Source organism: Microcebus murinus, chromosome 13, assembly GCF_040939455.1.
Source record: "Microcebus murinus isolate Inina chromosome 13, M.murinus_Inina_mat1.0, whole genome shotgun sequence".
NCBI classification, from domain to species: Eukaryota; Metazoa; Chordata; class Mammalia; order Primates; family Cheirogaleidae; genus Microcebus; species Microcebus murinus.
This window is the reverse complement of record NC_134116.1, coordinates 72454982-72471430: the sequence shown is the minus strand read 5'-3', so window position 1 is coordinate 72471430 and position 16449 is coordinate 72454982. Positions and strand designations below refer to the sequence as shown.

General features: G+C 34.9%; 1 protein-coding gene across 7 annotated transcripts in view; it reads left to right on the top strand.

Moving 5' to 3' along the window:
- The window catches only part of PDS5B (PDS5 cohesin associated factor B), a 160071-nt gene that overhangs the window by 35588 nt on the left and 108034 nt on the right, over nt 1-16449 (top strand). For 6 of the 7 annotated variants that reach the window (XM_020290441.2, XM_076009501.1, XM_076009503.1 and 3 more), the window contains 2 exons: nt 12763-12889; nt 16186-16389. In XM_020290441.2, the coding sequence (XP_020146030.1) occupies nt 12782-12889; nt 16186-16389 (312 nt within the window). In that variant the 5' untranslated portion in view covers nt 12763-12781. Of the gene's footprint in view, nt 1-12760; nt 12890-16185; nt 16390-16449 lie in introns of those variants that run through there. The other variant, XM_076009500.1, reaches the window with a different exon arrangement.

Genomic DNA, 16449 nt, shown 5'->3' with positions numbered 1-16449 from the left:
TAGAGGATTCACATGTGCTACAAAGATTGGGAACCATTAAGTTAAGGGGATAGATAGGCTTTGGGAATTAGATACCAGTCAATTCCAGTTTAGTTGCTAGGTAACTTTAGCATAGTTATTTAATCTCTTTGAGCCTCAGTTTTCTCATTTATACAATGGGCATAATTATAATATTCATCTCATGAATATTTATTGAGCTCTTTTTAAGCAGCATTGTATTATGCATTTAGGTAAGGTATAGTAGGTAGTGAGCAAAAGTAGTGCGCAAAATAGGGTCTACTCTCATCTAGTTTACAGTTTAGAACGAGAAACACATTAGAGGATTTATTTTAATTTAAATTTTTTTTTCTTTCTTGGAACCTCTGCAGGTGAAAAGGACATTAGAGAATTAATATTTCCTTTTATGATAAGTTATTTGGGACAGTATAGGGGTGGTGTGAGATCATGCAGTAGAGATTTAATTTAGACTGAATAGATTTGGGATGGCTTCCCTGATTGACAGATGAGACTTGAAAAACCATTGTTAGTCAGGCATGAGAGCTAGAGAGGAGAAAGTTTTTTAAAGCAGAAGGAATAGTACACCCTAAACAGAAGGATCTTGGTTTGGTGTCTTTAAGGAATAAAGATGTGATTGGAGTGTATATTTGGAACTTAATTTTAAGGAGTGTGGGAAACTGTTTAAGAGTTCTAAGTAAGGCGACGATGCGAAGGGATTAGCATATTGAGATTATTCTGGCTGCTCTGTGAAGAATGAATTAGATATGGCATAGGTTAGGTAGTGGAGAAGTGATGGCCAAGTGGGGTGAATTCCATTTATGTTTTGCAGGTTACAGTTATAGGATTTGGTTGATTTTAAATGTTGAAAGTGAATTGTCAAGAATCATTCCCAGTTTTCTGGGAGGAAGAAATGGGTACACAAAGGCAAACCACATACTGAGATAGAGAAGAGAGAAGAATGAGGATTTTTTTGGAGGGGGTTTAGCTGGAAGAAAGTTTGTTTAGTTTTGAATATCTTAAGTTCATGATGTGGAAATTTTAAGTAGACAGTTGAATATGTGGACTGAAGTTTAAAAGTGAGATCTTGTTGGGTTATATATTGATTATTTTAAAGTCTTTAAAAGAAGGCCTACGGCAAAAGCCTTGGGACAAAAACATACAGAGTAAAAAGAGATTAAGAGGGCCAGAATTCCGAGAGCAGTAGGCCAGCAAATCCAAAGCACACTTACTAAGCTTGTCAGTATCCGATTGGCCAAAGGAAGTCATAAGACCATCTTGGTTCAATAGTTGGGAAAACACTTTTACTTTTGGGAGGGGCAGCAAAGTCACATTTACAAGGAATGGAAAATTTGTTACTGTTTTTTTGCAGTCTGCCACAGTGAGCATAGCAAAAGCATTATTGCTGATGAGGTGGGGTGTGAGAGTAGGGAGCTGTTTGGAAGCCAGATTGGATTAGGATGAAAAGTGAAGGGGAATTGAAGGTAGAAAATATAGATTACTTTTTGAGATGCTTGGCTGTGAAGGTAATTTGAGAGAGAAGGCAATAGCTGGAGAGGTATTTTGTAGTCTGAGTAGGTGTGTTGTATTTTCTTTCGTTTTGTGCCTAAATGCCTTCTTCTATGTAAGAACAGAGTATATTTGAATGCTGAGAGAAAAGATCTGATAGACACAGAGGATGCTGATACAGAGGAAAGGAGATAACAAAATGAATGTCTCTGAGAAACCTGTAGAGGAAGGGATTTTGGGTACCTTTGAAGGGGTTAGTTTTTAATAGGAGGAAGGCTACTTCCTTTCTGGTAGGAGGAAGAAAGGAGAAAATGGATGTATATATACACAGGCATGTAGATTTGCTATGAGAGACTGAGGAAGTTCCTATTGGACAGAGCTTCTGCTTTCTCTATGAAGTAGAGGCAATCTATTGAGAGAGGAGGGTTTTGCAAGAATGTGTGCTTGAGATTTGATGTGAATAGGAAAGTACATAATTTTATTCCCCCATGGATTGGGACATTGAGCTGACTGCTGACCAAAGAAATACTAATCATTCAATAAATGAGAGATATCATCACTATTACTATAAAAAGAATTACTTTAAAGAGATTTAACAAAAATACTTTCTGTGCTGTTAGAAATGGATACAAGTTGAGATATTCCAGGACCTGGGGATCTTTTTCTCTTTGCGCCAGTTAAACTTTATTCTCTTTTATAACATTCATTGTCCTTAAAAAGGTTGTAGGCAAGAGAGTGACCACGTTTGCACTTTCATAAATAAACATTAACAAAAATATGTACACAAAGGATCCACTTTTAAAAGGACATCCTAAAGTTTTCAAAATTACTGTTTTACTAGAGCACATAAAGCATAACTATTAAATCCACTTAGTTTGAATTAATAATGATTAATTCAAGCTGAATGGTGGGTTTGTGGTAACATTGTGGAAGAAGCAGCTTTTTTGTTTAAATAGTTGGGAAATATGTAAATGTGGCCTGACAGTTGTATACTTAGGTGAGAATAACATAACTTAGTTTGTGTTTTTTCTCTTAGGAAAAACTCCCATTAGATTTTTAGTTGTCCCTCTACAAGAATAAGGCTAATTTCTTATACTGTTTAATTACTATATACTAGGAAGGGTTGTCTTTATGGAGGGCACCATCTGCTGGTTATAACAGGTACCAGTTATGGGGAAGACTGCCTTCTGTAGTTAACACACTCTTCACAAATCTTAAGTTTTCTTTCTAATTCCACTTCAAATCTGGAGTGAAATCCCAGGGGGGAAAACAGCTTTTAATAAACATGGCCAAGTAGAGATTCTAGTAGTGGTTTGATTTGATTTCTGTGAGTATGAACTTAATGTTACATTGTGATATTTAAGACAAAATCTAGGATAGCTGAGGACAGCAATATTTTAAGAAATTAAAATTTTTTATAAAAAAATAAAAATTAAATAAAAAAGGAAAAAAATTATGAAAATCGCAGAAGCCGGTCTTTATTTCTTCCTAGATCAACTAAAAATTAGGATTGCTGTTGTTATTATTGCTCTTGCCCTTGCTCTTCAATGCTGTGCTTTATTTTTCTTTTTCATTCAACAAAAAGATCTTATATGTTTTTTTACTGCAGTCTCTAATTTAGTTTCATCTGTGAACATTTATTTGTATCTGTGATAATATTACAGTGAAAAGGATGAATTGCATTGATTTTTTTTCCTTCATAGGACTGTACGATTAAGAAATACTCATGTTTCCTTTAATTAAGGATCATTTATTTGAACTTATTCGAAGTTCTTTAGTATTAGAATATTTTCTTCTGCTTTACTTAATTGTTGATACTAGATATAAAAATGTAAATACAACAGTATGCTTATAATACTTTTTGAACTTAAGTGATTTCTGAAAGTGTTTGTTTCAAATAACCATTTGAAAGTAGAGGAAATTCTAGGTTATCATAGTTTTACAATAAAGTGATAGTAAATTTAAAATTTGTAGTTTTTAAATGGAGAAAGAAACTGATGTCACTACATTGTTATATAGCATATGTGGTATTTGAAATAGATTTTGATACAGGTCAGTTTTATATAAAGTATGTTTTAAGTATACTTATTATTTTTCATTTTTGGTTTATCTGCCCTACCTGTAGGATGACTAATTGAGATTCCCCAAAGATGAAAGGAATTATGTCAAACAATTTCTTTGACTTTCTGTTTAAGGAGCAGCTGTAATATCGATACCTTTTTGCCATTGACTTACGATAATAAGTGAAGTCCTATTTCTTTCCTTTACTCTTCTTTCTTCCTCTTCATTGTTCCCTTTCTGCTTCCTCTTTCTACTAACTTCTTTTTCTGACCTTATAATTGGTGTTCATTTCCATCATTGTCTGGAAAATTTTTTCTCAAAGATCATCCTCCCAAGTTCAAGGGAATATTTGCTGAGGTCATTTTGTATGTTTTCATTGAAGTAATCATTACTATATATCACTGCCTCCATCTTGAGACATATTTTCATAGGTTTTTGTAACCATTATCCTCATTTTTCTGCCTTTCTTGATTTTCTTCTGTTTTCTTTCCTGATCTCTCCCACCTCATACCCCCCCACCCCAACCCCTATCACTATGGGTATTTCCTTAGGGTTCAGTCTTGGTATCTCAGCTCACCCTCACATTTTATTTACAGATCTGATAAACCCACAAAGTATTATGATCCATAGATGGCCCTAAAATATTTTCTGGTCTTGAATTTTATGTAGAATTTTAAACCTATAATCTACAGTTCCCTTTTGTACCAAACTTAATTTTCCCCTAGACTTGATTCTCTCTGGTTTTCCCCCCATCTCTATTACAGTGAGGGCAGAGATCTTGTATATTTGCTTATCGTTGCATTCCTAGTATTTAGCAGAGTGTATTGCACCAATTAAATTGTTGGTACATATTTAAATAAGTTCTTTCTAGGAACAAAGGCTTTGAATCTTGCAATCATCTTCTACTTCTCTGTTATAATCATTCATACGTCTTTGAATCACTCCTCTTGTTTTGCATCGTTGCCTGCAGTCAGCTCTTTCTTACTTCTTACCTGGAATTTTGCAGCAGTTTCTTAACTGATTTTACTGTATTTAATTTCTCCTCTTCCTAGTCTGTACTGCCTTTGTACTTTTCTTAGAATAGTTCTGGTCATTCATTCATTATTTCCTGAGTATCTACTACTGATAGTACCTATAATGTGTAATAGATGCTAGCATAAAATGATACGTTATCCTTGTCTTAAGGAGCTTATGGTCTAGTGGGAGAAACAGAAGTAAGAAGTGTAATAAATATGATGTGATAAGTGCTAATTGTAGTAGGTTCAAAGTATGACTAACTGTGGAGGGAGGAGTCTAGCTCTATCTGGTTGAGGTCAGGCAAAGTTAAAATGGAGACTTGAGACTTTAAGATCCATGGAGTTTGCTTAGTAGACAAAGACTAGTAAGTATTTCTTGGAGGAAATAACTCTGTGTTCACTGAGGTATTTCAAACCTCTCCTTACAGTACCACTGCTTAAAAGAGTGAAGTGCAACCTGGCAACCTGCCTCTTTCTTGGCTCTTATTTTTTTCATGTTTAACTCTGTTTACTTCCTTCCACCTTTTCCTTCAGTCACACTTCTTCTGGTCCAGTAACAAATTTTGAACTTTCCCCTCTGAGATTTTTATTCAAATTGTTCTCGGTCTTTTTGTTTTGTGTATCACTACCACTTTGTCCCTGTCTACTTACAGAAGTGGGTTTTCTTCCAATTTTGTTTTTCCCAAGCTTATTATCTGTTTCTGTTTAGGATAATTTCAGAATCTACAACGATTTAATTATTTAGGGGTATGTCTCTTTCCCTTGGTAGGTTTTGAGACCCATCTTATTCATTTTGCCCTGTACTTACTCCTGAAGTATTCTACAAGTAATAGGCACTTGATGAATTTTTGACTATTTGGATGGGTATATTGTACAAGGTCAGTATGTCTACATCATTTAGCTCTGGTCTGTGGCCACAGTCATGTATCTGGTTTTATAGATGATGAACAACTTTTGTCTCTTTAGAGACAAGGCAGAGAGACTTTCTTCCACTCCATGCTTGGTGGAAGAAAAGCCTGCCGTACTTATCTTCCTTTCTCTAGATTGATTTATCCTAGACCTTTGTTGACAGTGTCATCTTTTGTTGAAGGAACATAGTAAAGAGCTTGGTTCTTAGTGCCTTTTCAAACCTTAGGTCATAAAGTTATTCTCTTACGAGATTTTAAAAGCTTTTACATTTTGCTTTTATATTTAGGTTATTAACTTACCTGGAATTCATTCTGTGTTAATATATGGTGTGAGGTACAGGCATAATATCTTTTTTTTTTCCCCGTATAGATCTGAAAGTGTCTCAGAATTTTTTATTGTATTCTTTATGTTCTTTCCTTACTGATCTGCCTTGCCACTGTTTTCATATACATTTGTGCACTGCATAACTACAGTTCCATCAATGATCACAACAGACTGCGTATAATACCATGTTATTACTGTACCGTTTCTATGTTTAGATATATGTAGATACACAATATACAATTAATGTTACAATTGCCTACAGTATTCAGTACAATACACACTGTACAGGTTTATAGCCTAGGAGCAATAGGCTGTAGTATAGCTGCTATACCAGGTAGCCTAGACTATCCCATCTAGGTTTATGTAAGTACACTCTATAATTTTCCCACATCAACAAAATCCCCTAACAACACATTCTCAATGAAATTTCCTAACAACATATTTCTCAGAATGTATCTGTGATGCTTGACTGTATATAGAAACACAGTATACTTTTGGTTGTTAATCTTGTGTCCTGCAACCATGATGAGCTAGTAGTTTTTTGTAGATTCCTTTGGGGTCTTCTGTGTAGAGAACCGTTTCATCTGGAAGTAGGATGGTTTTAGTTCTTCTCTTCTAATATGTATGCCTTTTATTTTCTGTTTCTTGTATTACTGTGCTAGCCTAAGTCTTCCAGTTATGATGTTGAATAAAAGTGCTGAGAATGGACATGCTGTTCTTGTTTCTGATTTTAGGGGGAGGCATTTAGTCTTTCATCATTAAGTATTGTGTTAACTGTGGGTAATTTATGTTCGTATAGATATACCTAACTTATGATGGTTTAACTTAATGATTTTGGACTTTGTGATGATGCATTTGGTATGCTTCTCGACTTATGATGGAAACACACTTTTGACTTAATTTTTACAGCTTGTAGTGGGTTTGTTGGGATGTAACCCCATTCATTATAACTTGAAGATCATCTATTTGTATATTGATCTTTTTACTATACATCCTTGCTAAACTTACTAATTTATATGTTTTATCTGTAAATCCTTTTGGAGTTTCTATAGATGTAATCATATCATCTGTGAATAATGATTGGTTCCTTTTTAATCCTTATACCCTTTATTTCTTTTTCTTTCCTTTGTTGATTAGCATCTCTATTACAGTGTCAAATAAAAGTGATGATAGCAGGTATGTTTGTATAGTTCCTAGTCACAAATAAAACTCTTCCAGTGGATCATCAATAAGTGTGATTTGTGTTGTAGGATGCTTGTAGCATTCTGCTCTTTTCAGGTAAAGGAAACTTTTGTCTAATTCTTAGTTTTTGCAAGCTTGTTTTTTTTTTCTTTTTGTTTTACAGTCATGAATTGTTGAATTTTATCAAACATTTTTTCTTCATTTATTGAGATTTATCTTTTAAAATCTGTTTAATGTTGAACTTAAATGTGATTTTCTTTTTAAATCTGTTAATGTGATGAATTAAACTTACATTCCTGGAATAAACAATTTTTTGTATATATTGCTGCATTTGGTTTCCTAATACTTTGTTTAGGAGTTTTGCATTTGTGTTTAATGAGTAAGATTGGTCTATAATTTTTTTCCTTTTCTCTGATTCTCACTGGGGTTTTGTTTTTTTGGAGACAGAGTCTTACTCTGTTGCCCTAGATAGAGTGCCATGGCATCAGCCTAGCTCACAGCAACCTCAAACTCTTGGGCTCAAGCATTCCTTCTGCCTCGGCCTCCTGAGTAGCTGGGACTACAGGCATGTGCCACCATGCCTGGCCAATTTTTTCTCTCCCTATATATTTTTAGTTGGCCAATTAATTTCTTTCTATTTTTAGTAGAGACAAGGTCTCACTCTTGCTCAGGCTAATTTCTGTCTCCTGACCATGAGCGATCCTCCTGCCTCAGCCTCCCAGAGTGCTAGAATTACAGGCGTGAGCTACCGCACCCAGGCTCTCATTGGGTTTTAATATCAGGGTTATGCCAGTTAGTTGCATGAAAATAGTTGGGAAGGATTGCCTTGTTTTCTATTTCTTGGACCTATTTGTATGACATTGGAATTATTTCTTCCTTAATTATTTAGTGGGAATCACTAGTAAAACCTTCTAGACCTGAATATTTTTCCTTGTGGAAAGATTTATTGATTATAGATTCTGTTTCTTAGTAGTTTTTTCTTTTTGAGTTTTGGTCATAAAATATATTCCCAATTTAATCTAAATTTTCAAATGTTACATTATTAGATTTTTAAGATTGTCTTGTGATTTTTGACTTTGTTGATCCTATCCTTATTTTCTTTTGATTCATTAATTAGTAAGAAGTACTTTAAAAATTTTAAATGTACGGAGCTTTTCTTGTTATCCTTTCTGTTAAACTTTTTGTTGAAGTGTAGCATACATCCAGAAAAGGGCAAGAATTATGTCTTTAAATCTATGACTTTAAACAAAGTGAAAACACTTGTGTAACTAGCACCTCAGATTTCCCTTATCACCCCTCTTTCAGTTACCATCAGCCCCCAAAAGTATCACTATCCTGTCTTTTAACATTATAGATTAGATATCCATATTTTTTGAACTCATATATAAATGTGATCTTACACTATGTAGTGTTTTGTATCTGGCCTCTTGCACTTAGGTTTTTTGTTTTTTTTTTTGAGACAGAGTCTCCCTTGTTGACCAGGTTAGAGTGAGTGCCGTGGCGTCAGCCTAGCTCACAGCAACCTCAAACTCCTGGGCTCAAGCAATCCTTCTGCCTCAGCCTCCTGAGTAACTGGGACTACAGGCATGTGCCACCATGCCCGGCTAATTTTCTATATATATTAGTTGGCCAATTAATTTGTTTCTATTTATAGTAGAGACGGGGTCTTGCTTTTGCTCAGGCTGGTTTCGAACTCCTGACATCGAGCAATCCGCCCGCCTCAGCCTCCCAGAGTGCTAGGATTACAGGCGTGAACCACCGCAACCGGCTTCTCTTGCACTTAGTTTTATGTAATACTAATGCATATTATTGTGTGAGGTAGTTTTTTCACTCTCATAGCTGTATTGTTTTCTGTAGTGTGAATATACTAATATTTACCCATTCGTTCTTCTGTTGATAGGTATTTGTGTTTTCTGTTTTGGCTATTCTGAATAGTATTGCTTTGAACATTTTTATATATGTCTTCAGGTAGACAAATGTTATGTGTTTCTCTTGCGTAAATACCAAGTAGTGAGTCCTGGAGTCTACTTATCTTTTTTATTGATGTTTAGCTTAAGTGTTTTCTTTTGTTTAGTATTTGCATGGTTTATCTTGCCATTTTTTTACTTTAAGCATCTCATATCCACATTGTTTTCTTTGCCTTTTAAGCTCTTTATATTGAAATTATAAAAATATTGCTCTTTTTTTTATTTCGGCATATTATGGGGGTACAGATTTTAAGGTTTCAATAAATGCCCTTTTCCCCCTCCCCCCACAAGTCTGAGTTTCCAGCATGACCATCCCCCAGATGATGCACATCTCACTCATTATGTATGTATATACCCGCCCCCCTTCCCCCTGCCCAATACCCTATTACTGTAGTACCTATGTGTCTACTTAGGTGCTGCTCAGTTAATACCAGTTTGCTGGTGAGTATATGTGGAGCTTGTTTTTCCATTCTTGGGATACTTCACTTAGTAGTATGGCTTCCAGCTCTAACCAGGAAAATATAAGATGTGCTATATCACCATTGTTTCTTAGAGCTGAATAGTACTCCCTGGTATACATATACCACATTTTATTAATCCATTCTTGGATTGATGGGCACTTGGGCTGTTTCCACAGCCTTGCGATTATGAATTGTGCTGCTATAAACATTTGAGTGCAGGTGTCTTTTTTGTAGTCATTGGATCTTTTGGGTAGATGCCCAGTAATGGGATTGCTGGATCAAATGGTAGATTCACTTGTATCGCTTTAAGGTATCTCTATATTGCTTTCCACAGAGGTTGAACTAGTTTGCAGTCCCACCAGCAGTATAGGAGTGTTCCTCTCTCTCCGCATCCATGCCAGCATTTGTTATTTGGAGACTTTTTGATAAAGGCCATTCTCACTGGAGTTAAGTGATATCTCATTGTGGTTTTGATTTGCATTTCCCCAATGATTAGAGATGTTGAACATTTTTTCATATGTTTGTTGGCCATTCTTCTGTCTTCTCTAGAAAATTTTCTGTTCAAGTCCTTTGCCCACTTTTTAATAGGGTTATTTGATTTTTTTCTTGCCGTTTTTCGTGAGTTCTTAGTATATTCTAGTTATCAGCCCCTTATCAGATGATGCGTAGGATGCAAAAATGTTCTCCCATTCTGTAGGTTGTCTGTTTACTTTCATGACTGTTTCTTTGGCTGTGCAGAAGCTTTTTAGTTTGATCATGTCCCATTTATTTATTTTTGTTGCTGCTGTGATTGCCTTTGGGGACTTCTTCATAAACTCTTTGCCTGGGCCGATGTCTAGGAGAATGTTTCCAGCATTTTCCTCTAGAATTCTAATAGTTTCATACCTTAGGTTTAAGTCTGTTATCCAGCGTGAGTTGATTTTTGTGAGAAGTGAAAGGTGTGGGTCCTGCTTTAGCCTTTATTGCTCTTTTAATCTGATCCCTCTATATTATAGTCACATACTATGTAGTTCTTAGTATATGCTAAACAATTTTCTAAATGCTTTTATTAGAGCTCTCAATTTTTGTTTGGCTATTTTGTCCCTATTTCACCCTATTCTTGAAAATTATATTCCTTGGTTCTAAACTTTAGATTTGCAATTACATTCTTTCCCCACATTGAAGATGATATTTTGCTAGCTTACATTTTTGCTGTTGAGAACTCACTTATTGGTTTAAATTTTATTCCATTCACAGTAATGTGTTTGCTTTAAGATTTTGTTTGTTTTCTGGAATTACTATTATTATTTGAATTTAATCTTTTTTGGCTTCTTGAATTTGTAGCTTGGTATTTTATGATATTCTCTATAGGTATTTGGTCTCTGTCTTATTCCTGTCTGTCTTATTCCTTCTGGTATTTCTATGAGTCATAGGTTACAGTTAGACCTTTCTGTCCTTCTGTTATTTCAGTTTTATGTTTCTCTGTGTTGTAGTCTGGATAATTTCTTCTGAGTTCTCTTTCAGTTCACATTTTTTTTTTTTTCTTCAAATGGGGGTCTCACTCTGTCACCCAGGCTGGAGTACAGTGGCAAGATCATAGCTCATTGCAGCCTCAGACTCCTGGGCGTAAGTGATCTCCATCCTCTAGCCTCCTGAGTAGCTGGGACTACAGGCATGTGCCACCACACCTAATATTTTCTTATTTGTTATTGTTAGAGATGGGGTCTTGTGATGTTGCTCAGGCTGGTCTAGAACTACTGGCCTCAAGTGATCCTCCTGCCTTGGCCTCCCACAGTGCTGGAATTATGGGCATGAGTCACCACACCTGGCTTGGTTTACTAATTCTGATAGTTTTTTTCTATCTGCTAATAAACGCATCCACTGAGTTTTTAATTTCAGTAGTATTTTTTTCATTTTTAGAAGTTTTCTTCTTTTCAAATCTTCTAGTTTACTTTGTTTTTTTTTTTTTTTTTTTTTTTTTTGAGACAGAGTCTCACTCTGTTGCCTGGGCTAGAGTGCTGTGGCGTCACCCTAGGTCACAGCAACCTCCTGGGCTCAAGCAATCCTTCTGCCTCAGACTTCCCTTCCGAGTAGCTGGGACTACAGACAGGCATGTGCCACCATGCATGGCTAATTTTTTCTGTATATTTTTAGTTGTCTGGCTAATTTCTTTCTATTTCTAGTAGAAACGGGGTCTCGCTCTTGCTCAGGCTGGTCTCTAACTCCTGACCTTGAGCGATCCTCTGGCCTTGGCCTCCTAGAGTGCTAGGATTACAGGTGTGAGCCACCGTGCCTGGCCTAGTTGACTCTTTATTTCCTGAAGATAATTTCAGAGTTGTCTTTTATTGCTTTAAGATAAGTATAGTAGTTTTATGATCTATTTGATCATTGTAATATCTGATGAATTGTGTGTCTGTTCTTGGTGTCTGATATTCCTGCTGGGTTTTGCTCATAGTTGTTTCCTTAGGTGCTTGCTTGATTATTTTTGACTTGATATTGCTCATTGTCCTAGAAACATCATAGTGGGAATTCTTTAATGCTTAGAATGAAGGTGTCCTTCTCTAGGCAGGACTTGGATTTACTAACGTTAGGTGCTTGGGGGTACTATTAGTTGAGAGGTCACTGAACTCATGTTTTGAAGTTCTCTGGATCACTTAGGTCATGTGAACCTAAGCCAATGTGCTAGCCTATGGCCAAAAAAAATTAGCTGTTCCTGTCCTGTATCTGTTATTATCTTGCTGTGTTTAGTACCAAAGCAGCCGTCTCTGATGTAAGGGGTGGGAGAAAGGGGCACCCGTTGATTTCTAGCTTACTCTTTTCTTTGCAGGTATATGTTTTTGAGGTGGGGTAGCACTCTACGTTAATGTTAGTAGAGTTTCTTATTTGGCTGTGACTTGATACCGATTTACCCATTTCCCTTGTTCTTGAGCCCACCAAAACTAAATTCTACATTTGTAAGAATTGACAAATGCTCTCAGAGCATAAGTGGCTATAACGGTCCAGTGTTCCATTCACTTCTCTGGGTTCCTGTTTTGTCTTAAATTTTGGTTTGAGTAATTTGTAGTGCTTTTATAAATATGCTTATGTTTGGATTTTTATTTTGTACTAGCATTTATAGTTTTTTTTTTTTTTTTTTGGTTTTGTTTTAGTTGGAGGGTTGGGAAGGAAAATAAAAGTAAGTTTTGTTTTGTTTTTTAAATGATTTTGGGACATGTTTAGTAGAGTGATTTTTATTAATTAGATAAGTGAATTACTATAAATTAGGAGGTAGTTATAAATTAGGGGCAGCTTACTTTTCATGTTTATTATTAATGTTTATGCCTACTTTTTGGTTTGCATCTAATAGTTTCCTTGTTTTAGGGATAAAAATATTTCCGTCATGGCTCATTCAAAGACAAGGACCAACGATGGAAAAATTACTTATCCTCCTGGTGTCAAGGAAATCTCAGATAAAATATCTAAAGAGGAGATGGTGAGACGGTTAAAGGTGAGTAAAATTGAGTATGTTCTTTTGGACATTTGTTTAAGGCAGTGATCCCCTGTAGAAATCACATAGAGCTGTATATTTTAGGGCAACTTGAAAAAGCAAAGCAGCAAATGGCAGAGAAAGGATCTAAAGGAGTAGAGTAGATGAGAAACAGTAGCGATTCCTTGGCTATCACTTATGAGAGAGCAGTTAGAAAGGTGAAGCTTAGATTTTCTAGGACTTACTACGCTTGAATATAAAGAACAAGTCCATAATATTCTTATTCCTTTTTTTTTTTTTGGTACAAATTTGTCTCCTTTATCCTATATCTCATTTCATTTTTTCCCTAAAAACAACCATTTTACTCTGAGAAAGAAATTTTAAGTCTTTGTACTGAGTACTCAGGCTGTACCTTACTTTCTTCTGAGTTACTTTGAGAGTAGATCAAAGTGACAGTTAGCTTCTCCCTCTGCTTCTGACATGTAGCAGTGAATCAAGATGGCTGGTGAACTTCCGTAGATGAGTTAGTCACTATATGGCTAGGGTCTCTTTATATGTATTTGAATATGTTTCACCTTTTCTTTCAGGGCCATGATGGTCCCTGTGATTGTTAAAATGGTTAAAGGAGCATAGTGGCTATGGAGAACATTATGGTGATTTATCAGTTAGTTTAGATGGTCTTTACTTTTGGGCATTTTTTTCCTTCTAGGTTGTATCTACCTAAACATTTATGTTGCTTGATATGTTATTATTTACCTGGATGTCAGGGCTGAAAAACTTTCCTAAATTAATCAGGAAACTTAAAACAAAGTACTATTTTATATTGCTACATGGTGTATTTTAATAAGAAAAAAAGGATGGTAAAAGTGTTATAAATTTCATATAAAGTCTTATTTACATTAATACATAAAGTATTAGAACGCCAGGTATCAGATGTTTATTATTCAGAGGGAAAGGTATCTTTGAGCAGATTAAATTTACTCATAGGTAGATATTTTATCCAGTTGGGAACTTATGCATATTTTATTAAAAACAGTCAGGCTACAAACTTGTGTATATGACTTACTTCATTTTCTGTGTGTTTACCTTCTCTTGACCTATTGAATTTCTAGAGAGACTATTATGTTTATTGCCTCAGATTTGCTTATATATTCCAAGAATGTTAGGTAAACATCTCTATTGTTTGCTAAGAAACTAATCCTGAATGCAGAGCCTACACTTAAATGCTCATTAGCATTTAGTGTCTTTTAGAGATGTTATTTTCTCAGAGATCTTTTTTAATTTGGAGGACTCATAAGTTATTAATGAGTTTTATAACACCATTTGAGTTGTAGACAGTAGTAAGGAATTTTTATTATCTAGACCTTGAGCAAATTTTGTGTTTAGTCTTGGTGAAATGATTTCCATAGTACTCACATATAGTGTTTGTAGTATGCTTTTATTATTTTGTAGACATTTATGCCTGGCAGTAATCTGGTTATACTTTCCTCATTTATTATCCTAATTTATACTTTCCACTGTTTTTAGTATCTTCCTTCTTAGGAAAATATGAAAAGGATTTTTGTGGGATAATAGTAATTTTTTTATATGTACAAGTATCTGTGTAAGTTTTATAAGTTATAACAGTTTGTTAATATATAAAGTAACATTGTCTATATAATTTTTTTTTCTATAACATTTAATTCAAAATATACTTAATGTTGTCTCACTCTTTGGTGAAGAGATCTGGAGAAAGAAATAGTTCTATGCACCTAGTTCTCTTTTTTCTCTTTGTGTCTTTTCATAAACACATAGGCAAAGCATATATCTTAAAAGTAATAAAATTAAGAAGTTAGAAGAATAACTCTGGGTATCATACCCTTAACACATTGCCTGCCACACAAAAAGATCAGCAACTTTTCCTTGGGGCCAGAGTTTTTAATATGAAAATAGGATAAAAACTTTGAGTTTTTAAGGTAAACATAAATAGAAAAACACAATTTATTGACTTCTATTCATCTAATCCACATTTTTAGGATTAAATTGTCAACATTAATTGTAACAATAGAACATCAACAAGTAAGATTTTATACATACTTCATGCGGCCCTGAGGTCAAAACTAGAGTGAATTATAGAACTCTCATGGCAGTTAATGTGTTAAACCAACTATGCTGCCTAATTGGAAGGATTTAGTCTACTGTTGGTTCTGGCATCTGGCATTACAGAAATAAGGGGTAGCATTGTGAGAAACAATGTTTGCACGGCTGCTCTGAGAATTTACTATGAAATTGAACCATTTTTTACTCAGAAGTCTAGCTCTACAGCGAGTGGAAATCTTTGCAGCGTAAAAGACCAAAATATAGAGGTTGATAATTGGTGGCCAGCCCTACTTGTTGCTTAGTATTTGCAGCACCACCTAGTGGATGGTGAATGGTCACATTTCCATTTGAGTTGTATTTAAATGGCAATTCCTGTCAAGATAGGCAATTTTTGTTAAGTCTCATTGGAACTAGGAATAGCACAGACTGGGGTTATATTGTAACTACTAATACTGAAATTAGAGAAGGCAGTTCACAGAATTTATACTATAACCATTTGTCACCAGTCTATTTTCTGCCCCCCTTCTTTTATGTAAATATTTTTGAAAAAGGAACCATTTCCGGTAGCTTCTTTTTGTTCACCACATACATGCCATTGAATCAATGAACTATCCATAACATATTCTCTTTTACGGTGGCACAAGAAATATTTTGTTGGATATTATGGTGCTCACATCATGGTAGCTTTTCAATGTTGAAGGATGCACCTTTGACATCATGTCTTAAATCCATTTATATTTTTTTAGTTGAATATATAAAACTATGTGAGTGGAGTGGTTTAGTGGCTCAGATGGAAAACTAAATTGTCATCCATCCAAGTTTTCTTTAGGTATATACTTTTTCTCTTAATGATTAGAAATATTATTTTTTAAAGAAAGGGATGGTAGTTTTAAGGGCATAGCCCTTTTAGTTCAGTTGTACAAGTGAGACCAGAAGTTTCAACAAATATTCTACTGGATTTCTTCCAATAATGACTACTGACTACATCAGGCTAATTTTAAACTTTTAAAATCTGGTTACCAGATATGTTGGGTAGATGAAAAATATTTTACTTAGTCTTTTAAAGAAAAGTTTACCCTGTAGTTTTAGAGGGATCTTGTTCTCTCAAGTAGATACTTTTTGCAGAAAAATGAAAGTATATTTATTTGAAGTTAACCTTTGCAGTTAATGTGGCCTTTGTATCAAATGAGTATATGTTTACATGGAACATTTCATTTGATTATTTTGTTTTTGTATAGATGGTTGTGAAAACTTTCATGGATATGGACCAGGACTCTGAAGAAGAAAAGGAGCTTTATCTAAATCTAGCTTTACATCTTGCTTCAGATTTTTTCCTCAAGCATCCTGATAAAGATGTTCGCTTACTAGTAGCCTGCTGCCTTGCTGATATTTTCAGGATTTATGCCCCTGAAGCTCCTTACACATCCCCTGATAAACTAAAGGTAAGTTCTGTAAAGAACTCCTTATTGCCTGTCTTTTGGATAAAAGCTATTTTAACTGGA